At 39.5% G+C, this 25,000-nt stretch overlaps 1 protein-coding gene and 1 pseudogene across 1 annotated transcript; both read left to right on the top strand.

The window, feature by feature from the left end:
* The window catches only part of LOC138024880 (uncharacterized), a 7,329-nt pseudogene extending 2,579 nt beyond the window's left edge, over window positions 1-4,750 (top strand).
* A 132-nt stretch (window positions 4,751-4,882) lies between these two features.
* LOC138023095 (uncharacterized) lies at window positions 4,883-10,356 on the top strand. The gene is made up of 7 exons (XM_068870127.1): window positions 4,883-5,100; window positions 6,256-6,340; window positions 6,529-6,646; window positions 7,225-8,097; window positions 8,222-9,057; window positions 9,232-9,744; window positions 10,153-10,356. Exons 1-7 carry the CDS (start codon window positions 4,883-4,885, stop codon window positions 10,354-10,356), a joined length of 2,847 nt encoding a protein of 948 aa, XP_068726228.1.
* Window positions 10,357-25,000: the final 14,644 nt, after the last annotated feature.

Raw genomic sequence — 25,000 nt, 5'->3', positions numbered from 1 at the left:
TTTGTTACCTACAACACTAACTACTACTAATGGATCGTACTGGAAAGCTGGTTTACTAACTTAGAACGGACACCTATAAACCGATGCCAACAACTTCCCGCACCCAACAAACGACTCATCGACAACATCAACAGACAAACGACACACTTATTTACTCTAACAGTACTGTTAAACGTATTCTACGATACACGTACTGACCTTAGACCTATAGACGGATCAAAATGCACCTATCACTGTTTAGTCTTCCCAGCCCATTAAATCTAGGCTCAACTGATAGTGGACCAATAACATCGCGAATAAGTTGACCAATGACGTCTAGGACCGGAGTTCTTATAGCATCTACTGACATCATTCTCGTTTCCAGAGCTGCGATCCTCTTGGCCAGCGCCTCGGATCGAGAGATCTGGCAATAGCTCTGGCAGGTTCCAATCCGTTCTCGTCACTGATTGGTCAGATGGCAACACAATAAAAATGCTAACCGGAAGCAATCGGAAGAGTATGATCGAAGGGATTCTGTTTTCTGTTTGCCGTACTTGCAACAGATATATTACTAGTAACAACCAACCATTGAATTTATTTAGTGAAAAGGCAATTAGGAAGGAATTGCAAAAATTGCGCTCACAACTGCGAAGATCATAGCTTCACTTGATTTCATATCCGCAGTTCTCATATGATTCATTTTATATACCATTTCATCATTGATATCAAACAACTGTCAACAATGATGAATAGTGAAGCAAAACCTCACCAGATTTTGAAACATGGAAGACATGGTTTTTGGAGATGCAATTAAGGCAGTTATCCTTAAGGATATCAACAAACCAGTGCAAGAAGCTCTGCAAAAAGTGTGATATAGTTCCTCAGTTTTGCTAGAGTGCCGAGATGTAGGAAGAAGATGTCCAATGATATATATTTTCTGAAACTATGTAAATACATTAATATTTATGTGAGATTCAGGCAACTTAAATTACTTCATCCTGCATGTAGCTAAATTTTGATCAAGATTTGTCCCCCAACATCATTATTTATCATCAATAGGTTTAAAATAGAAAGGAAATTAATGGGAATCAAGCAATAATTATTTAGGTTGGATTCATGTTAACTTTAATTTAACTTTGAAGTACAACAGTTACAGAGTAAGTTGACTACTGGGTGCAAATATACAGATTTGATGCAGTCAGTCAGGGAGCAGGGGTGGCACAGTGGTAAGAGCACCCGCTTCCCACCAATGTGGTCCCAAACTCAGCGTCATATGTGGGTTGAGTTTGTTGGTTCTCTTCTCTACTCCAAAAGGTTTTTCTCCGGGTACTCCAGCTTTACTCCCCCCACAAACAACATATTTGATTTGAATTAATTTCATTAGTTTCCCCAATTAGTGCTCTGGTGCTAAATCCATTGACACTTAAATATATCAAGTTGTTGTTAAATATTATGATTATTACAAGTTGATTCAAAAACTTATACATAATTCCTAGGCAGCAGACAGAATTGGTACCATTAGGACCATTAGTCAGGCTTTTAGCTGCAAAAAATATGAAAATAATTTCAAGGCTGTTTACTTACGCATTATAATATTATTGTCTCTACTTCAATAGAGCTCAGAACATTTCACATGGAAAGTATTATCACTCGGATGCATTAAACAACATTTAAATCAGTGGAACTTGATCCCTGTCGTCATCTCCTGTTAACCGATCTCCGTTTTAAAATTAAGTCCTCCCTCTCTCATCTTAAAAATTGTATCGTGTATTTGAGGCATTTAACGGCGAAATGACAAGCACAGCTAGCTTCAAACCCTCGTACTTCTTTTCTTTCAATGTGATGTCGCTTAAATCTAGATTTCGCATTCCATGATTCAACGCCTTGTGTAAGAGATCAAGCTTGGTCCGCCATTTTGAAAAAGAATCGAGACTGCGCAGAACTACCAGAGGTCCGTGAGTCGCGGACTTTTAATTGGAACCTGCCAGAGCCTCCAGAGCTCAACCACAGCTCTCGATCCGAGGCGCTGGCCAAGGGGATCGCAGCTCTGGGAACGAGAATGCTGACATTACACAAATCACTTTACTCTGAAGATGACTTCCGCTCAGGTTGTGGAAACGTCAGTCAATGTCATCTGAAACAGTCCTTCTCAGGACTACACTCACCCGGACGATCGTACTTTACTTAATAAATTAATCCTTTCAAATCCATTTGAAGCTGAGGGGCCTTCCAAATTATTAAAGTTATCGATTCCAAACCAACTATGGAGAAGGTTCACAATGTAATTACAGTTTGAGGCATATATGTACCATTAGAGTTCAAAGTGCCTATCAAAAACGCAACATTGCATGACAATATTGCAAAGTGGAGCGCAAACGAACAACGGGTTTAACTCTAAAATGATACAAAGCTAGTGGACATGTATCATGAACGCCTCCAAGCACTCAAAAATTTTTTGAACCAACGTCTTGTTAAAAAACCGAGCTTGGAAACCTTATTTAGTCTGGCTGAACTGGTTGTCACACTTAACTGTTTTTCATTTTTTTGGGGACAGCTACTACATTGTAGGAACAAATCAACATTTTTGCAATGGGATCCAAAATGGGACCTAGCTACGCCAACCTTTTTGTAGGCTATATTGAAAATTAATTTTCTTTAGCTACAACAAGCCAAAACATGATCTTTACAAACGTTTCATTGATGACTACGTCGTCGCTACTTCATCCAGTAAAAAAGAACTCAACCAATTCATTACTTCCGTCAATTCTTTCCATCCAGCTATAACATGCACCTGGAAAATTACTTGAATGTTCACTTGCTCTTCCTCGACATTAAACTTTCAGTCCACGGCAACGGCTATACGGCTACAAGCGTACACTACAAACCAACAGATTACCGTAATTTATCTGCTTGCTACATTCATCCTCGCATCCACAACACATAAAAGATGCCATCCCGGCTCTCAATTTCTTAGACTAAGGTGCCTCTGTGGTGACGACTCTGACTTTACCAGCAAGTGCGAGGAAATGTGCCAGTTTTTCAAAAAATGTGGCCACCCTGACTCCGCTGTCACCACAGGCAAACATTGTGCCCAATAAATCAATCGAGAAACCACACTACAAACGTCACAGAATGAAGAAACCAACAGATTCTTTGAAACCAGAATGGCAGATTCTTTGAAACCAGAAAAAACAACATAATTCCATTCACCCTCACCTACCATCCACAAAACCTTGCAGTAAAAAATGTCATTCTCAAAAACTTCAAATTTCTCCACAATCATCCCGAAACTAAACATATATTTCCTCTACCAGTAGTTCAAAACCACTTAAATATAGCATTGTTTAACGTATTTTAGTATTTAAACTGTAGATATAGGCATTTTTATCCCCTAACATTTTTTCATCTGTTCGGACTTCCTAGCTGAAAGTCTAGAGATCCGAGAATTATAGGGATCCAAAGTTACCTTTTCGAAAATTTCAGCCACAAAAGTCTCCCGAAAATTCTAGGTGACATTTTTAGGGTAACAATCTGTTAAAAATGGGCAATTCTACCATTTTTTAGATGTTCGAAAATCCTAGGAGAGGCAGGCAAGCAAGAAATTCTACAAGAAATGTTCCGAAAATTCTAGATCTCAAATCGTATTCCGAACAGATGTTTTCCGAAAATTGACGTTGGGTGCCCCTGAATACTAAAATTGCAGTCGGGGATGGACATCAGAAAATAAAATTTGTTCTTGACACTGACGCTTGTTAACATTGGAAACAATGTTAATAAAACTACAAAGATGTTTCAACCACACAACTCCGGCCCTCATGGGTTTTTTAAAAAGGCCAACTGCGTGACGGCTTTCTAACGTTTTACAGTTCTGCGCGTTCTACGCCAGCAAAAACATATCAAATGACCGCTAAGCGTGATCACACAAGGGATTTGTAACATCTGGCATGTCATTATGTTCGTTTCCCTCGTTGCTGTCCTTGCGAATACCAGGCCTCAAGAAAATGTCTCTCGTGAAAATTACAAGCCTTGTCTGCAGTTATTGTCACATGATCAAAGTCTATACTATGGACAAATTGGTTCATGTGTTGTTGAAATTTGAAGAAACAAACAAAGAAACCAACAGGTTTCTTCATTTTCTGCTTTTTTTTTCATTTTTTGTGCATTTTTTTTCTGCAACAAATGCAGGGCGATCTACAGACAGACAGACAGCCTTTATTTTAGCACGATGATAATAAAAGCTATGCAGCTTATTCTAAACTGAAGTTATTTGTTATTTTATTGTCTTGTTGTTTCAGTCCCCTGTTTCAACAGTAGTATAGTCACCACGATTTGCTTTATCCAATCTTGCACGAGGAGAACAAGTTGTCGCTGAAGAGATGCTGAATGCCGGAATAGTGTCTTCTATTGTCAGCTTACTCACCCCAGAAAAACACCTGGTAGATGTTGCTGGAGAAGTTGCTTGGGTGCTTTCCTACTTCACAGCGAAGCCTGACTGTGTTCCAGTATTTGTCTCAAGTGGCATCATTACCATTCTTGATCCTTTTTTGAATTCCCTTGCTCAGAAATCACCCCATAACAGCCAAGTAGTGACTTCGTTGTTACGAAGTCTAGGTTAGATGACTGATGTGAAAAAGTAGTTAGTACGCATCTTCTTCTTAGTGTTCTTGACAAGAAACAGGTCTTGGGTCTAAAACTGGACATAGACCACTTTCATATAAATGGCAACCACCTAGTTACATTCTTTTGTATTTATGTTAATGTATTGTAATAAAAGTTGGACAAATTATTGACCAGTGACTTAATTATCACTTAATTTTATTTCTTGCAACAGGTCGCTATTTGTGTGTGCAATGTTTCCTACCATGCACCAAGTTATCTAAGTACTGTTTTAGAGTTATGTGTCATGGATGCATTTGTCAACATTCTCAAGTCACCTGACCAAGACACAATTGTCACTGGTCTTCCGTTTGTTGAGATGGCTCTAAGAAGTGTTCCAGCTTCCAAAGAAATGTTTGAGATTGCCAAGGGAGTGGCCTGTCTGGAGGCATTAGAGTACAGTTGTAATGGAACAGTGTCTCAGTATGCAAGTGATATAATTGACACTTACTTTATGGAAGAAGAGTAAGATGGGGAGAGAGTGAGTGATGGGGACGAAGACAATAATTATGCAGGTCTTTGAGACATAGGAGTAACGAGATGAAACTCACTTTCCTTTTTGAAAACCGTTTTGTTTTTTCTTTGGTTTACATGCAGAAATTTTTGTTTAGGTTCGTTTGACAAGTAGTTGGAGGCCTGCCTGCCACCATTACCAAGTCCTTATCTGACCTGTAACTTGACAGATCCCAAGGCAGAAGTCATGTAGAACGTTTTACAATTTGCAAACCTCGTGTCTTACACATGTACTGCTCGTATGACCATTCCCTTGAGCTCCTCATAGCTCTGGTGTTTATGTAAACAGTTCCTTTTTTAATTAATGGTGTGGGTAAAATGTACATTTCATTGAGTGTAAGCCTGATTACTGTATTATTGTGAGCCCCCTTGATAAGCCAAGGTGCTTTTGGGGCAAACAATGGTTAATATGTTTAAATTAAAAAAAAAAAGAAGAAGAAGAAAATTGTTCCGCTAAAAAATAACAATACCAGGTATAACTCAAAGAGTATTACAGTACTACAGTACATGCAGGCTTAAATCAGTGGGGAGGTTGAAGTCAGCCAACACCATCTCAGGGCGATAGGATTATCCACCTCTTTTCATTGTTGGGAATCTCTGACGGTGCAATGTACTTTCCTTTTCACTTAAGGAAGGGGAGGGAAAGCAGTGTTTACTTTAGCTTGAATTTTTCTTATATCACTGTGTCTAGGTGGATTCATTTTTGTTTGCAAGCACTTTCTGCTATACATTGTTTTCGTTCTTATATACATTGTGTTTTTGGTGTGACTCATGCAGAGTACGTTTTATGCTACTCTTTTGAAAGCAAAGGAGAGACTGAAAGATATGTTTGTTTTTTGAAGTGCGGGTTATAGACAGACAGAAGATAGAAGTAATCCTCGCACTTAACTGGACAATTTAAGCAGTAACTATTGTCACTTTGTCAGGGATGGAAATTGTGCCTGTATAATTCACTTTTGTGACTAAGGTGCCTATCAATGTTTTGCCCCAGTGGGTGGAGGGCAGGCAGCGCGGGCTATTGACATCGAAGCCTTGCCCGTGACAGGGGCTACTCAGCTTTGATTGACCCAGGTCTTCCCCCATGGTTGGGCTTTTTGACATTTTTAGCGGAGAAGGACTAAGAGAGAAAAGGTCAAATGGTCAAAAAATGGCGGGATTGCCTGAAGGCAGGGTTAAAATGCAGTCCAAAAAGGTAAGAATTTGTGCAATATTCCACCTAAAAACATGCGGCTTGCCTCTTTTTGGTTTGTTTTTGCAGAACAAGTTACATGGAGTTTGCTTTTGCTTCACTTTGTAGTTAAAATTTATCAGAAATTAATGGAAGTTTTACCTTTCAAACAAAAACCTCATGCATGTATTAATTCCCTTGTTCAATATCAGGAGCGAAGAAAAATCATGCTAACCTCTAATGAAAAATGCCTACAACAGGAGTGGCATTCATCCAGGCAATCCAGAGCTTTACCAGTTGGCAAAGGAAGTGCTGTTTCCAGTGCAAGAGGTGTAAAGTAGTAGCTTATGTTTGTCATGATTAATTGTATAATTAGAATACATTATCATAGCCTCCACGTGCTTGTAAGAACTTAGGCTTATGCAATATACCTTGTTGTTGTTAACAACTCGCTTGTGTGCGAGTGAACATTATATGGTGTCAGAATAAAACATGGAAGTTTTCAAACCTCCAGGAGCTCTAGTGCTTGAAGGTTATCTTTCCGAGAATTGGAGGAGATGGGTCCAACGCTTTGACCTTTACTTGACGGCGTCGGGAAAGATCGAAGAAAATGAAAAGGTGCAGTGCGTCATTCTGCTGCACACAGTACAAGTAAAAGTAAAGCAGCCATATTTAACGTCGATAACTCGTAACAGTAATTCAAATGACAAACCTGAGGTCGACGGTGTGCTCATTTTACTCCCCCTCTCCATCAGTGCTCCGTTTTACGGGTATTTAAAGCTACTTAGCCACACGGAAAGGAAAGAAGTCGAAACAAGGATGTGAGATCCGGGAATCGAACTCAGGACCTCTTGCACCAAGGCCGCGCACTAACCGACTGTGCCATCCTTGCTCGCTTCTTGCTTGAGTCGGCGAAGAAGCGCTCGAAATATACAATACGTTCCGATTCGCTACTGGTGAAGATCCTAATAAGATTGCTCACCTAAAGAAAAAGTTTGAAGATTATTTCAATCCGAGAAAGAACACTGTGTTCGAAAGATACAAGTTTTGGGAATGTAAACAAAAAGACAGCGAATTTATCGATCAGTTTATCACCGAATTGAAGACTCGTGCGAAGTCATGTGAAATTGGCCACCAGCAAGACAGCCTGATTCGAGATCGAATTGTATTCGGTGTAAGTAGCACTCGTCTTAAAGAGAGATTGCTTCGTGAATCGTCTGATCTTACCCTTGAGAAAGCGGTGAGTCTTTGCAGAGCGGCAGAAGCTAGCGCTAAACAACTAAAGGAACTCCAGACATTAGAGAAGGTACCCGTTCACGCGATAAAACCAAGAAACAAACCAACCAAGGCATCGCCCGCTACTAGCAAAACATCGCGCCAGCTGCAGCAATTTAACTGCAAGAATTGTGGAACAAAGCACTACCCACGATCGTGTCTAGCGTTTGGAAGACACTGTCACATTTGCAAAGGGAAACATCACTACGCTAAGATGTACCCACAAAAGAATTCTCGAGTACACACTGTGACTCCGAGCCTAGACGGCGTCATTGGTCGACAGTGCGAAGTCCAAACCGAAGAATTCTTTATCGGAACAGTCACCGGTGTGACTACTGATTCAGCTTGGTTCTCCACCGTAACTGTTGGCGGATCTTCTGTTAAATTCAAGCTGGATGCTGGCGCCGAAGCTAATGTTTTGCCACTCAGTGTTTACTCCGAACTCCAAAACAAGTCTCCTTTAATGGATACCAGTGTTGTTTTTTTCCTCGTATGGAGATTTCAAGGTAATACCCGAAAGGAAGGTCACCCTGGCTTGTGAAGCTCAAGGATTAAAGGAAAGCCTTCCATTTTTCGTTGCTACCGTTAATTCACCACCAATTTTGGGACTCTCGGCGTGTTCAAAATTAGATCTGGTGAAAAGAGTAGAAAGTGTTGCCCAGGCCCCTCGCACAAAAAAAGAAATTGTTGATAAGTTTGCTGATGTGTTCAGTGGGTTAGACTGCATGAAAGGCGAGTACTACATTGAGCTGGATGACTCAGTTCAGCCTGTCATTCACCCGCCTCGAAGAATACCGTATTCCCTACTTGGGAAACCTAAAGCGAAACTTCAAGAGTTGGAGGAGAAAGATTTTGTCCAGAAAGTTAACAGACTCACCCCATGGGTTAACAGCTTAGTCATTGTTGAAAAGCGTGATGGTTCTTTGAGACTGTGCTTGGATCCAAGAGATCTTAACAAGGCTATTCGGAGAGAGCATCACAGGATACCCACAGCAGAGGACATTGCAAGTCACCTCAGTGGCAAGAAAGTTTTCTCCATTGTAGATGAAAAAGATGGTTTCTGGCAGGTGTGCTTAGGTAAAGAAAGTTCCCACCTCTGTACTTTCAATAGCCCCTTTGGCCGTTATCGGTTTTACGGAATACGTTCAGCACCAGAGGTGTTCCAAAAGAGGAATGAAGCCCGGTTTGGAGATATTGATGGTGTGGAGGTCATATTTGATGACATCATTGTTGCAGCTACAGATGAGAAGGAACATGATGAAACTATGCTTAAGCTTCTGGAAAGAGCTCGACAAGCAAATGTTAAGTTCAACCCTGCAAAGCTGCAATACAAAGTTAGTGAAGTCAAGTACATGGGAAACATTGTTTCTGAATCAGGACTGAAACCTGATATTGAGAAAGTGCGTGCTATCACACAGTTGCCCTTGCCTCAGAGCAAAGAAGATTTGCAGAGGTTCTTAGGGATGGTGAATTATTTCTCCCAGTTTATTCCTAATCAGTCAGAAATTACTGCACCCTTGCCAAATCTTCTAAAGAAAGATGTTATGTGGATCTGGTCGTATGAGCATACTCAAGCAGTGTAGCGTCTGAAGCAAATCCCCTCTAGTCAGCCTGTTCTGAAATTCTATGACCCCACCAAGCCAGTCAAATTGCAAGTGGATGCCTCTAAGTCTGGTCTTGGGTCATGTGTCCTCCAAGATGGACTCCCAATCGCTTATGCTTCTCGTTCCCTCACCCAAGCGGAGGAGTATTACGCTCAAATAGATAAAGAACTTCTTGCAGTCGTATTAGGCTGTGAGAGATTTAACCATTATTTTTATGGGCGGCCAGTGGATGTGGAGTCAGACTATAAGCCTTTAGTGTCTGTTAACAAGAAGCCGCTGACCAAAGTATCTCCAAGGCTCCAATGCCTGCTTCTCAGACTTCAGAAGTACGAAGTTAACATCACCTATGTCCCCGGCAAGTACATGTATGTTGCAGATACACTATCAAGAGCTCACTTGGATGAACCACCCTCGGAGCAAGAATTAAGTGATGACATGGAAGTAATCGTTCACACCCTCGTGGAGCGTCTTCCTATGAGTAAAGAGAAGCTTGCCCAGATGAAAGCAGCAATAGCTCAAGATGAAATCCTTCAGATGTTAAGTAAAGTTGTAAGGAATGGTTAGCCATCCCACAAAAGCAAATTACCTGCTTCCGTTGCCTACTACTGGAATTTGCGAGCTGAAATTCATGAAGCTGAAGGTCTGTTTTTCCTTGGTGAGAAGCTCATAATCCCTCAAGAGATGAGACAGGATGTTCTAAACTGCATACATGAGAGTCACCTTGGTATGGAGAAATGCAAGTCAAGGGCTAGAGCTGTCGTTTATCGGCCCAGTATGTCTACTGCAATTGAAAGGATGATCTCCAAGTGCTCTGTATGTCTTAAGTACCAAAGAGAGAATCAAAAGGAGCCCTTATTACCCCATGAAGTCCCTCAGAGGCCATGGTAGAGGCTAGGTGCCGACATATTTGAACTGAACTCTAAGTCGTATTTACTTGTTGTTGATTATTATTCTAAGTACCCTGAACTTTGTCTCCTAAGAGACAAGACAGCTGGTCCTGTTATAACTGGTATGAAATCTATGTATGCCCGGCATGGAATTCCAGATGAAGTTATTGCCGATAACATGCCCTTTTCAAGCAAGGAATTCCATCAGTTGCAAAGGATTGGGGATTTGAAGTCACCACCTCGAATCCCAGATACCCACAGCCAAATGGGATGAGTGAAAGAGCGATACAAACCATCAAAGGAAAGCATTTGAAGCAAAGCATTTGAAGATGAAAATGACCCGTACATAGCTCTCCTGGAGTACAGGAACACTCCAGTCTCAGGACTAAAGAAGTCCCCAGCACAATTGCTGATGAATCGCATGTTGAAGTCCAAGTTGCCTTCTACTGTATCCCTCTTGAAGCCTCAAGTGGTTCACAATGCCTACGACAAGCTCAAGGAGCGTAGGGATAAACAGAAGATGTACTACGATCACAGTGTAAGGCGGTTACCTGAAATCAAGCCACATGCAATAGTGCGTATAGGAATGGGAAAGACCTGGGAGCCAGCAACTGTTACTGCCCAGCATGCAGCTCTTAGATCCTATGTAGTCTCAACACCTGACGGCACTGCCTACCGTCGCAATCGTTGACATTTGTTGCTTACAAATGAGCCCCCAGTAGTGAGTACGGGACCACCCCTAGATGAAGCGTTAATACCGCCTTACCCTAACCGTCTCTGCCACACCCTCGGTTCATGTTAGTAATGCTGAATCGGCCCTGCCTGCTGCCAATGAAAGCAGCCCTCTGCCAACACAAGCAAAGTGTACCTCCAGTGGCCGTATTGTGAGATTGCCAGCAAGATACAAGGACTATGTTATGAACTGAACTGTTCTGTTACAGTAAACAATGCAAACATTCTAGCAAAGTTCATTTTGTTGATTCATGCTTAATGAGTGGTTGATCATTCATTCCAGGTTTATCTTGTTTAAAAAAAGGGGAGGTGTCATGATTAATTGCATAATTACAATACATTATCATAGCCTCGACGTGCTTGTAAGAACTTAGGCTTATGCAATAAACCTTGTTGTTGTTAAAATGTCACTTGTGTGCAAGTGAACATTATAATGTTCTTATGTAAATTAATTTTCACTAATTTTCATCCTCAAAATTTGTCTATTTATCAATATATTTAACTGTCGGCGTGTATATTTTCTGTTTTAGGTTCAAATGTGCAAGAAAAGAGAGCAGAAGGATAAGAGCAAGGGCACACAAAGGGTAGGAATGGAACAGTGTCTCAGTATGCAAATGAATTAATTGACACTCACTTTATGGAAGAAGAGTCAGATGGGGAGAGAGTGAGTGATGGGGTCGAAGACAACATGCAGGTATTTGAGACATAGGAGTAACGAGATGAAACTCACTTTCCTTTTTGAAAACCGTTTTGTTTTTTCTTTGGTTTACATGCAGAAGTTTTTGTTTAGGTTCATCTGACAAGTAGCTGGAGGCCTCCCTGCCACCATTACCAAGGAGTCTTCTTATTCCTCAGAACTTCTTACTATTTCTTAGTCAGGAAGTTCTAATCTGACCTGTAACTTGACAGATCCCAAGGCTGGAGTCATGTAGAGCTTTTTACAATTTGCAAACCTCGTGTCTTACACATATGTTGCTCGTATGACCATTCCCTTGAGCTCCTCATAGCTCTGGAGTTTATGTAAACAGTTTCTTTTTTTAATTAATGGTGTGGGTAAAATATAAATTTCATTGAGTGTTAGCCTGATTACTGTATTATTGTGAGCCCCCTTGATAAGCCAAGGTGCTTTTGGGGCAAACAATGGTTAATATGTTTAAATTAAAAAAAAAAAAGAAAATTGTTTCACGAAAAAATAACAATACCAGGTATATCTCAAAGAGTGTTACAGTACAACAGTACATACAGGCTTAAATCAGTGGGGAGGTTGAACTCAGCCAACACCATCTCAGGGCGATAGGGTCATCCACCTCTTTTCATTGTTGGGAATCTCTGACAGTGCAATATACTAATCCTTTTCACTTAAAGAAGGGGAGGGAAAGCAGTGTTTACTTTAGCTTGAATTTTTCTTATATCGCTGTACCTAGGTGGATTCATTTTTGTTTGCAAGCACTGTCTGCTATACATTGTTTTATTTCTCATATACATTGTCTTTTTCGTGCGACTCATGCTACTCTTTGAAAGCAAAGGAGAGACTGAAAGAAATGTCTTTTGAAGTGCGGGTTATAGACGGACAGAAGATAGAAGTAATCCTCGCACTTAACTGGACAATTTAAGCAATAATTATTGTCACTTTATCAGGGATGGAAATTGTGCCTGTATAATTCACTTTTGTGACTAAGGCGCCTATCAATGTTTTGCCCCAGTGGGTGGAGGACAGGCACACACGGGCTACTGACATCAAAGCCTTGCCCGTGACAGGGGCTACTGAGCTTTGATTGACCCAGGTCTCCCCCCATGGTTAGGCTTTTTGACATTTTCAGCGGAGAAGGACTAAGAGAGAAAAGGTCAAATGGTCAAAAAATGGCGGGATTGCCTGAAGGCAGGGTTAAAATGCAGTCCAAAAATTTAAGAATTTGTGCAATATTCCACCTAAAAACATGCGGCTTGCCTCTTTTTGGTTTGTTTTTGCAGAACAAGTTACATGGCGTTTGCTTTTGTTTCATTTTGTAGTTAAAATTTATCAGAAATTAATGGAAGTTTTACCTTTCAAACAAAAACCTCATGCATGTATTAATTCCCTTGTTCAATATCAGGAGCGAAGAAAAATCATGCTAACCTATAATAGAAAATGCCTACAACAGGAGTGGCATTCATCCAGGCAATCCAGAGCCTTACCAGTTGGCAAAGGAAGTGCTGTTTCCAGTGCAAGAGGTATAAAGTAGTAGCTTATGTTCTTATGCAAATTAATTATCACTGATTTTCAACCTCATAATTTGACTAGTTATCAATATATTTAACTGTGGGCGTGTATATTTTCTGTTTTTAGGTTCAAATGTGACGTGGCCATTTGGAATCAGCTCATCAGCATCGTAAAGCAGGGACGAGGAAAGCTGCTGAGACCCGTAGAAAAAACATGCAGAAAAAACAACAGCAAGAAAAGACAGCAGAAGGGTAAGAGCAAGGGCACACATAGGGTAGGAGTCCTGGCATTGAAATGTGCCTGAGTGCTCCTGAGAGAAATATCATAAGCAATTTTTTTTTTGTTGTAGGTGTAAACACTGTTGTATATCTTTTCTGGTTCAGCCAGGTTGGAGTCCTGGCATTGAAATGTGCCTGAACACTCCTGGGATCTACAACATAAACAATATTAATGTAGATTTAGGGATGGTGCCTACCAATTCAAAGGTACGTTTGCCCCGGTTTATGATTATGTGGCAGAGATGTATCCAGGTTTTTAAATTTGGGGGTCCTCTGGACCCCTTTTTGAAAAGTATTGTATTGTATTGAAAGTTGGACAAATAATTGACCAGTGACTTAATTATCACTTAATTTTATTTCTTGCAACAGGCCGCCATTTGTGTGTGCAATGTTTCCTACCATGGACTAAGTTATCTAAGTACTGATTTAGAGTTATGTGTCATGGATGCATTTGTCAGTCACCTGACCAAGACACAATTGTCACTGGTCTTCAGTTTGTTGAGATGGCTCTAAGAAGTGTTCCAGCTTCCAAAGAAATGTTTGAGATTGCCAAGGGAGTGGCCTGTCTGGAGGCATTAGAGTACAGTTGTAATGGAACAGTGTCTCAGTATGCAAATGAATTAATTGACACTTACTTTATGGAAGAAGAGTAAGATGGGGAGAGAGTGAGTGATGGGGGCGGAGACAATATTCAGGTCTTTGAGACATAGGAGTAACGAGATGAAACTCACTTTCCTTTTTGAAAACCGTTTTGTTTTTTCTTTGGTTTACATGCAGAAATTTTTGTTTAGGTTCATTTGACAAGTAGTTGGAGGCCTGCCTGCCACCATTACCAAGGAGTCTTCTTATTCATCAGAACTTCTTTCTATTTCTTAGTCAGGAAGTTCTAATCTGACCTGTAACTTGACAGATCTTAAGGCTGGAGTCATGTAGAACTTTTTACAATTTGCAAACCTCGTGTCTTACACATATGTTGCTCGTATGACCATTCCCTTGAGCTCCTCATAGCTCTGGTGTTTATGTAAACAGTTCCTTTTTTAATTAATGGTGTGGGTAAAATGTACATTTCATTGAGTGTTAGCCTGATTACTGTATTATTGTGAGCCCCCTTGATAAGCCAAGGTGCTTTTGGGGCAAACAATGGTTAATATGTTTAAATTAAAAAAAAAAAAAAAAAGAAAATTGTTTCGCGAAAAAATAACAATACCAGGTATAACTCAAAGAGTATTACAGTACTACAGTACATACATGCTTAAATCAGTGGGGAGGTTGAACTCAGCCAAGTTCACCATCTCAGGGCGATAGGATCATCCACCTCTTTTCATTATTGGGAATCTCTGACAGTGCAATATACTAATCCTTTTCACTTAAAGAAAGGGAGGGAAAGCAGTGTTTACTTTAGCTTGAATTTTTCTTATATCACTGCATCGAAGGTGGATTCATTTTTGTTTGCAAGCACTGTCTGCTATACATTGTTTTATTTCTCATATACATTGTCTTTTTTGTGTGATTCATGCAGCGAACGTTTTATGCTACTCTTTTGAAAGCAAAGGAGAGACTGAAAGAAATGTTTGTTTTTTTTGCAGTGCGGGTTATAGACAGTCAGAAGACAGAAGTAATCTTCGCACTTAACTGGACAATTTAAGCGATAATTACCTTTCAAACAAAAACCTCATGCATGTATTAATTCCCTTGTTCAATATCAGGAGCGAAGAAAAATCATGCAAACCTATAATAAAAAATGCCTACAACAGGAGTGGCATTTATCCAGGCAATCCAGAGCTTTACCAGTTGGCAAAGGAAGTGCTGTTCCCAGTGCAAGAGGTATAAAGTAGTAGCTTATGTTCTTATGTAAATTAATTATCACTAATTTTCAACCTCATAATTTGTCTATTTATCAATATATTTAACTGTGGGCGTGTATATTTTCTGTTTTTAGGTTCAAATGTGACTTGCCCATTTGGAATCAGTTCATCAGCATCGCAAAGCAGGGACGAGGAAATCTGCTGAGACCCATATGTAAAGAAGTTGATATCTCACACTAAACAAATAGCAATCGTTCGTGTTTACAGATCCTTAATGTCCGTCATCTTGAAGAACGTACAATCTACGTACCCGAGCCCGCCGACTTGTCAGCGGTCTACTACACACTACAGCATTGGTTCATGCCCTTTTTTTTTTAACAACCGTAAACGTTCCTTTGTGTCTGCAAAATAACCAGAAATGTGGCAATGTAAACGATAACAAAGTTTCCATAACAAATGTCGATAAATGTTCCGTAAACAATGTAGTCCTTAAGGTATGAGGGCCTCTTGCTAGCCCTTCCTGACCGTGTATGGTATGGGCCGCCCTGGCCTTCTGGAGAGACAAGTTCTTTGGTGGACTCTGTTGGTTCCTTTTCGCCTTCTGCAGCTTGTGGACTTTGTTCATACTAGTCATCTCCAGGTAAGCTGAAAGGGGTCAGTCTAAGGTGTCTCCGATTTCCCTCCAAACATGTCCAATATACCCAAACGGATACCATTCGTCTCGTCAAACCGATGGTCCATTGGTACGAATGGTAGGATTGGTACCGATAGAAAGTGATGTCATTCCAATGGTTTTATTGGTGAAAAACAAGTTTGCTTAAATTAAACCAAGTAGAAACGCGCTAATAACTATGAATATTCCTCGTACTATAAGCCAACCACACAAAACACGTTCGCTTTCACAAATAGAACCATTGGAATCACTACTAACACCAACGGAGTCTATTTGTGAGTATTGGACAACCCTCGCTCATCAGTCGGTAGAGCAGCGCACATATCCATTAGTGAAGGTTGTCCAATACTCGCTCATCAGTCGGTAGAGCAGCGCACATATCCATTAGTGAGGGTTGTCCAATACTCACAAATAGACTCCCATTTAAGACTAGTTTTTCACTGAAGAACGTTGTGGCTCGGCTGGATTCAACGAGGTCAGTCTTCCTCTGTCAGGCTATAAACAAAAATTTGAAAAAATGTGACAGACCTACACGGTCTCCCTTTTGCGGGTTTGTTGTTTCAGATAATTATGAAACCTTCATTTTACAGTTTGCTTTAACGCGTCAGTATTGTTTTAAGATTTCACACTGCTAGGTTGTACGTACGGACAAATGGTATGGTTTTCTCGCTAGTTTTGTCTTTTGTTTAAGTGCCGACTGCCTTCCAATCTCAGATGGTGTTTCTCGATAAGATGCGTAGGGTAGCCTCGCCCTTCAAGACGGGCCTTCAGTCGAGATAGTGCCTCCTCAAATGTTGTTTTGAAGAGTTTGTTCGGCGAAACCTACTAACCTCTCCGTTGATAGGACCCTTCTTGACACCGGGCGGGTGACAAGAGGTAAAATGCCTCAATCAGTGAATTGGAAGGTTTCAGTCGGCGCGGCTGGTGATATGTTTTGATATGGTGAGTAGATTCTTTATGGAATCGTTCTCCTTTGTATACTGTTGTCGGGCTAGGAAAGGGATCTTCTTTTCTGAAATTTAGGCAGTTAACTTTATCGTCACGTTGACGTTGTTAGCTTGTGGAAGGAACAGGTTGATTTCCCGTTTATTTACGTCCCATAGTGAGAAAATTCCATCGATAAAACGTTTCCATGTGGTTGGTTTAACGTTACTCTGGCCTAGCATCTTTGTTTCAATTTCTGTGAACAAAACACTGACCTACAGTCTATGTACTACCATGCACAAATTTGACTGCTAGTCCATGTACTACCATGCACAAACTTGACTGCCTTGTTAATGAAATGCTGTGTATTCAATATCTTATACCAGCATTGAATGTACAGTCGGATTCTCTTCGTGCTTAAGTATTCATTTAATTAGCTTGGCACTCTTTTATGCAAATTCGTTTCAACTTAGCCTTTTCACAAACCGCATTTTATCTTTATGTAACCTTGATAATGGCGCAAGATGCACCGAAACGTCGGTTTCTATCACTTATATTTCGGCATGTAGATAAACAGGAAATCAACCCGTGTTCATTGCACAAGCTAACAACTTCAACCTAACGACTAATTTAACCGCTTAAATTTCAGAAAAGGAGATCACTTTCTTAGACCGACAACAGTATACAAAGGAGAACGATTCCATAAAGAATCTATTCACCATATCAAAACATATCACCAGCCGCGCCGACTGAAACCTTGCAATACACTGATCGAAGTATTTTACCTCTTGTCACCCGCCCGGTGTCAAGAAGGTTTCAAAAACGGAGAGGCTAGTAGGCTTCGCCGAACAAACTCTTTGAGGAGGCACTATCTCGATTGAAAGGCCGTCTTGAAAGGCGAGGCTACCGTACGCATTTCATCGAGAGAACACCATCTGAGGTCACTTTTTCTGAAAGGCAGTCGGCACTTAAAAAGCCAAAACTAGCGAGAAAACCCTACCATTTGTCAGTACGTACAACCCAGCGGTGTCAAGTCTTACATGTAATCGTGCAGGTCTGTCACATTCTTTCAAATTTTTGTTTATAGCCTGACAGAGGGAGACTGACCTTGTTGAATCCAGCCGAGCCGCAAGGTTTTTTAGTGAAAAACTAGTCTTAAATGACTCAAAACCTGCAAGGCATTCGCGGCCGCACGACATGCAGCCAAAACGGCGGAAAATGACGCACGTGAATCACGGTAATGCAATCACGTATTGCATACTTAATAAGAATGAAAAAAAAAAAACGATACAAATATAAATACATATATAGAACGAATATAAATAAAGAGATAAAAAATAATATACGTGCTTAGCACTTACATTGAAATCAATAGGAAGAGATATAAAATATATCAAAGCAAAATAAAAAACATAAAGAAAGAAAAATTACGGCACAGAAATTTAATACATGCATTACAAAATAAAGCTGTTTGAATATTGACTGGAAAGGCTCGCCATACCAATCGAACCAGTTTCTTCACTTATCAAATAGTGAACGAAGATGAAATTATTGGACTTATTAGCCCTGCATTTTGGTTTTATTTAACCATGAATACTTGCACAGAGGGTGCTTCCCACTGGGAACCTTTTTCTTGCCGTCGACCGAACCAACAAGCTTGCTAATTCATCAATGGAACCAACGAGTTTAGCGGCTTATTTAATGCAGTTGTAAGTTCAGGGCTTGAAATTAAGGAAAAAATCCAGTCGCAATTTTGCGACAAGATACGAAAAGTCGCAATTTCGCAAAATTTAGTCGCAAAATCGTCGCGCTGCATTGTGTTGTCAGCGGTGTAGCAAGACAAAACATGAGCCCACAATACTTGTTTTGAAAGAAACCGCTGAAAATGGCGAATGATATCGAAGGAATAGCGTTGTGCACGTAACATCGCAGTGAAATTACGCTACAATATGCTGTCTTCAGATTGAAAGAAAACTCAAGGCGAGAAACAAAATAACTTTGTCATTTCTTCATTTATTTTAGTAAAAAGAGCAGCAAAGTGGCAACTGCTAACCCTTAAAGTGGTGCTATGATCAAAAAATCATTTCCCTTTTTTCTTCAGATTTTGAAAGCGTGTTCGCTTAACACCTAACTGGCAAAATTTTGAGCTTTGAGTTTTATCCAAAGGCTGTTTATTTTGAGTGTAAGTTTTGGATTTCATGGTCCGCCATTACTCACGTTCAAAACTGGCATATTGGACCTCAGAGGGTTGGATCTAGATAAAATGAGGTCATTTACTAACTAGCTTAAAATTTCAGCGTGAAAACGCAATTTATTATATATGCAAAACACGGGTTGAAAAGTCTGAAAGCCCGAAACTCCCGTGCTGCATATTAATTAGGCCGCGTACACACGCATTGCATTCTTAAACTAGTGAGTGTTTGAGGTCATTTTCTCCTCGACCCAGCTCTCTCAAGATTTTAAAGTTAGTAATGGCGGACCAATAAATAAGAAAATTCCAGCTAAAATAAACAGGTTTCTTTTTAAAATCAGAACTTAAAACTTGGGTGAGTTATTGTTTAGTTAACAAAGTTTTGAAATCCAAAGGAAAAACAATTTTTTTTTTGGTCGTAGTACCACTTTAATTATTGCAAGTTTATATCCTGATTTTGTAGTGTCAGTATGGACATTACAACCAATAAACATAACACTAACATAGCAATGCTCCATAAAAAGAGTATTGATCCTAGGTAATGAACGGTAATATATTTGATAGAGTGCCACGCTTAAAATTATCTGAGTTAATTATCGAACAGTAAGAAAGTGACTTACAATTTGGAGTTTAGAAAAACTGTTGCTGACCAGTTGAACTATTTGTTTCACAACTTCAGGGCTTGGAATTACGACCAATGCAGTCGCATTTGCGACTGAATGTTTTCCCTTTGCGACTAAAATATCTGGAGAAGTTACAAATTTGCAACTTGTTTTCATCTTCGCTCTTTCGAAACTAAAGGGTTAGTGAGATGCGTTCTAGTCCGTCCCGTTTTGTCATCGACGAGGCATTTGAAAGTAGTTGTAGTCAGAGTTTTGGGGAAAATCTGTTTGCGGACGGTAGAATGAACTCGAGACAACGAAACATGGAGGTTACTTACACCTTTGCGATTTAAACTCGTTGTTAGCGAACTTGCTTACTGATAGAAAACGATGGCTATAGTCAAGTGCTAATAAGGCGCAAAATGTAAACAAAGGTTTCCCTATTCTGTAGATAAGCCAAAATAAGTGCTCTCTTCGCTAATATTAAGGATCAAGGACTGTGCTATTTTTCCTTTCAACCTCTTTCATTTAGGAACACTAATCCGGTACAATTCACAGGATATGTTTGTTTACAATTGCTGATCTCCTTCCTCCTTCGCTATGTTTGGTTTATTTCAGTAATTCAATTCTGCTCTTCTCGTACAACTTGTGAACTAGTTTCTGCGACAATAACAACAGCTTTGATTCGGTTCGGTTGGGTCCGGTGTCTGCAAACCAAAGACCAATGATCCATGCCAAGAAACGGGCTTCCCAGCACCTAAATTGAGTTGGTTAAGTTGGGCGGCAAGGAACTGACGATAAAATAATTTAGTATATACATAAACAGTGGATAGCGTTGAACGCGCGCTCTGATTTGCTACTCAAACTCCAGATATCCTTTGCGATTCACCTCCGAGCGATTCGCGCAGATTTTGCGCCCGAAAAAGCTGTAATCGTTGCAGGAATAAATGAGTTAAAATAATCCTTTGTGCATATACTAAAACAACAATTCACCTCAGTGTCGGTGGCTAGTGGTGGATATTACCGAGCCGAGAAGCGGCGATGTAAATATCCACCACTAACCACCACCACTTTGGTGAATAGTTGCTAAATATGTTGAAGATATAGTCTCTTTTTTTGCAAAACCCAGTCAAATATCATATGGTAATTTACCACAGATGGACCATCATCTGCTCTTTCATTCCTTTTTTACAGAAAATTGTTTAATTGCAAAAGTAAAAACTGGGTATAACTATCCTGTGGTAAGGACGAATGAGTTTTTAGAGATGCAAGAAGCCAGGGCTAATGAAACCGAAGTGATACAGAAAAAGTTTCACTTTGCTGCTATTACTATTACCAAAAAATCAAGCTATCCTTTTCTCTGGATTAAAAAACTGCTAGCTAAACACCTAGTGACCCAAGTTTTTAGCCTTGATTTAAAAAAGACACCTGTTTATATTTTAACTTCCATTTTCTTATTAATGGTTAGTCATTACTAACTTTAAAACCTTGAGAGAGCTGGATCGAGAAGAAAATGACCTCAAAGACTCCCGACGCTAGTTTAAGAATGCAATGCATGTGTACGCGCGTTTTGCATATATAATAAGCAGCATTTACAAGGTGAAATGTTAATGACGTCAGTTTCATCATCATCATCGCCATTTTATTTCAATAGCTTAACTTTAACATATTGGAGAAATACACAACCCAAAGCCAATCCAGGCGGGATGTGTAACTTAAGCCTGGTTTACACTGGACCTGGACATAAGCATAAACATTAGCATAACGAAGTTCACACATGTTGCAAAAGCATAAGAAAAGTGACATACACAAACGTAGTTAGCTCCAGAAAAAAAACTCGCTTGAGAATGGGACGAGCAAAGTTTCCAAAAGAAATTCTCCTCCTACTATTACTCCTTCTGCTTCATGGAAAAAGACGACAGGGACAAGGGAGAGAACGAGAAAACAAAACAAAGAAGTCCTGTTGGGTAAGGGATATTTTGTGAAAGAGGAAAGAACAAAGAGACTCGGCAACTGTAACCAGCAGACTGAGAATTTTATTTCGGGCGATTTGTCTCAAAGGCGGGGATCGAATAAGGTCACGCATCATGGCGTTCGGACATGCTGTCCAAACGCTCCTGTTCTTTTGGTTTTTAGCCAGGGTTAACCCGTCTCCTGAGTTGCTGGCAGAATCCAGAATACTAAAGCACGAAGGGAAGTATTTGTTCTTACATAAAGGAGATGTGTTGAAATACTTAAAAATATGCGAGTTTTTATCGCTTTCCGTGTGTTCCTTTATCCTGGTAGAAAAGTGTTGACTAGTTTCGCCAATATAACGGGAATTACAGTCCGCACAAGAAAATTGTTAAACTACCATGGATTTTAGAGCAACAGGAGTACGATCTTTAACACTAAACATGTTTTTAATTCTGAATGAAGTGAAAACTAATTTGATAGTTAGGTCAGATTTGCAAAAGCGGTTAGTAAGTTGTCGGAGTTTAAGTTTCGCTATTTTGGAATAATGGCCGACAAAAGGGAGTTTAAAATAACGTGTATTATTGTCATCATTAGTGTTCCGGCTTTTTCGAGAAAAAGACCCGTCAAGATACCGCTTGAAAGTTTTGTCAATAATTTGCGAGGGAAATGAATTACGTTTCAAGGTGTCAGAAAGTTCATTAAGATCGTTTTGAAAGCCGGAGGAGGTGTTGTTGATTTTATAGATTCGGTCGATAAGAGTTCGAATAAGGCCAATTTTCTAGCATGATGGAGTAAAACTAAAGAAATTAGTTAAGAGATCAGCGTAAGTTTTTTTTTATGAAAAACTGAAAAAACACAATCACGCGAAGAGTTGTCAACAAGTATGTCAAGAAAGGAAAGTTTACAATCATTCTCTTTCTCAAAAGTGAATTTCATGTTAGGGTGCCGTGAATTGATGTAATCAAAAAATGACATACCATCCTGTTCGTTGTGAAAGACACAGAAGGTGTCGTCAACATAACATAACGCCTATAGAGTAGAGGGTGATTCGAATAGTTGAAATTATTAAGCCACGTTTCCTTGTGGAAACCAAGAAAAAGATTAGCTAGGATGGGTGCTAGTGGAGAGCCCATCGCTACCCCATCAACGTGATCATAAAATTTGCCATTAAAAAGAAAATGAGTCTCGGCTGTAGCGAATGAGAACAATTTCTTAAGGTAGGATTTTTTGATCGGAAATTGAGGGTCATGCTCGAGAATAAGATCAACGGCAATATCAATAGTTTCATTTAACGGAATATTGGTAAATAAACTTTCAACATTGATGGAAATGAGAAACTTGTTGTTAAAATCGAAACTCCTGAGCTCTTCAACAAAAGAGAATGAATCTTTTACCGAATACTTACTAGGCAGAAGTGGAGCAATTAGAAAACTTAAATACTTAGCTGAATTATAATCAGTATAAGCTCCAATAGAAGAAACAATTGGTGTAAGACGTGGTTGATTGTGATTTTCACGTTTCTTATGTAATTAAGGAAGGCCATAAAATTTTGCTGGTTGTGAGCTCTTGGGAAAAATCTTAGTATAGGTATCATTATCAATAGAATGATTTTTCTTAAGTACACTAATGAAAGGTTTAAGTCTGCCTTCTCTTAATAAAGTGGGATCTTTGTCTAATACTTTGAATTTAGATTTGTCATTGAGTGTATCAAAACAGGAATCTAAATAAATGTTACGATCTAAAATAATTACTCCATTACCTTTATCAGGCTTGAGAATTATAATACTGGAATTGTTCCTAAGAGTTCGTAGGATACGGTGTTTCTTTAGATCGTTGCTTGAAGGACGGTAGGAGGAGATATAGTTTTGAGCCAGGTGAGCGATTTCAGTTTTTAGGTGTGTAGCGGAGTTTTCGTCCATTAGTTTCTTCTTCATGGTGTAGTGGATCTTTTCGAAGGAAGCCAGAATGTCTGTCTTGTTGACATGATGAGGTTTGATGGAGAATCCCAGCCCATTCTTTAGAAGTTCAAGTTCATCATCAGTTAGATTAAACGAGGAGATTGTTTACAGTTTCATTCGGTGAGAAGGGTAGTACGGCATTTTTAATTAGGCTTTTAAGTTTCTTCCGATGAGTTGAAATAACTTTAGAGATGTTCTTTTCGACATTTTTCTTTAAAGCTCTCGGTGGAAGGTACCAATCAACAGAATTCAGAGAGTTCTTAACGCGTTCGATTAACTTTTCACAGTCACAGGTTAGTTTGTTGAGCTCTTTTTGACGCTTGGAGGTGGCACTGCGAAGAAGGCGTTTGCGAATAGCGGCGACATCATGACGGTTGGTGTTGGGTAAAGGGAAACAGATAAATTTCATTTTTATTTCGTTTGTAAATTTTAGAATTTTTTAACTAAAACGTGTATTTTTGGTACCCGAGGGGGATGCACGTGCACCCAGTGCTCCTCCCCTAGATCCGCCCTTGGAACCAATGGCACGATAAGTATTGTACTGGACCGTGTTTCTTTATTGAGATTCTTAAAGTACAACACTAATTAATTAGTTCTTTTTAACATTTTGTAAAGGGTAATCAATGTTGCATTGTTTGGTTTTAACTAGTGGTTACAATTTTTTCTGAATGGAAAGATTTACAAGGAAACAGATTCGTCCCTTGGGGACAATAAAATGCAGAAAAACAACACTAATTAATTAGTTCTTTTTAACATTTTGTAAAGGGTAATCAATGTTGAATTGTTTGGTTTGAAGTAGAGCTTACAATCTTTTCTGAATGGAAAGATTTACAAGGGAACAGATTGGTCCCTTAGAGACAACAAAATGCAGAAAAACAAGTTTGTTGTGATCAGAGGGTAGTCATAAAACTAATTGCATTTGATTGTCTCTCCTTTTTTCATCACGTTCTGGTTTAGTCATAATAGTTTTCGCTCTCTTTTCACATTACCTGTTGCTGTTATACATGTCGTGTGAAGACACACACAGGAAAGTTTTCTGTCCTAATGGTGGCGATATTGTCACATTGCTATATATTTTTTCACAAGAGATGAAGCGCGAGTCTCCTGTTGATTATGTACAATAGCTATTCATTCATTAAAAATCATCTCAAAATGACATGATATAAGGTTGACGATAAACGTTGTTAAAAAGATTTCAAATCAAGCGATTCCATCGAAAACATGAATTTCAGAATTGCTTATTTTTGCTTTAAAATGTCTGTGCGCCGCCATTTTGATACATTCTGGCATTGTACGGTTGCCTTATTTATTATATAAAAGCATCTTGTGCATCATATCACAATTATACGCGATGAAAGTACCATTTTGCTCTTGTAGCGGCATAATTTGATGAACAAATAATACAAGAACACAAGCCATTCATATTCAAATAAGTGGCTTGGTATTCTGCAGTTTAGCATGAAAGTGCAAAAAAAAAAACCAAATGTTTCTGCTGTGCATGACGATTGTCATTGGGAATAGTCAGTGAATAGCTACTGATCTCCGGCGATAATGCGAAAACGTGATCCACGAGGAACAGACACATTGGTGATAAATTAA

The sequence above is a fragment of the Montipora capricornis genome, chromosome 11 (genome assembly GCF_036669925.1).
Source record: "Montipora capricornis isolate CH-2021 chromosome 11, ASM3666992v2, whole genome shotgun sequence".
NCBI classification, from domain to species: domain Eukaryota; kingdom Metazoa; phylum Cnidaria; class Anthozoa; order Scleractinia; family Acroporidae; genus Montipora; species Montipora capricornis.
Note: the sequence above shows the minus strand (reverse complement) of the source record. Positions and strands in the feature narration are given on the sequence as shown.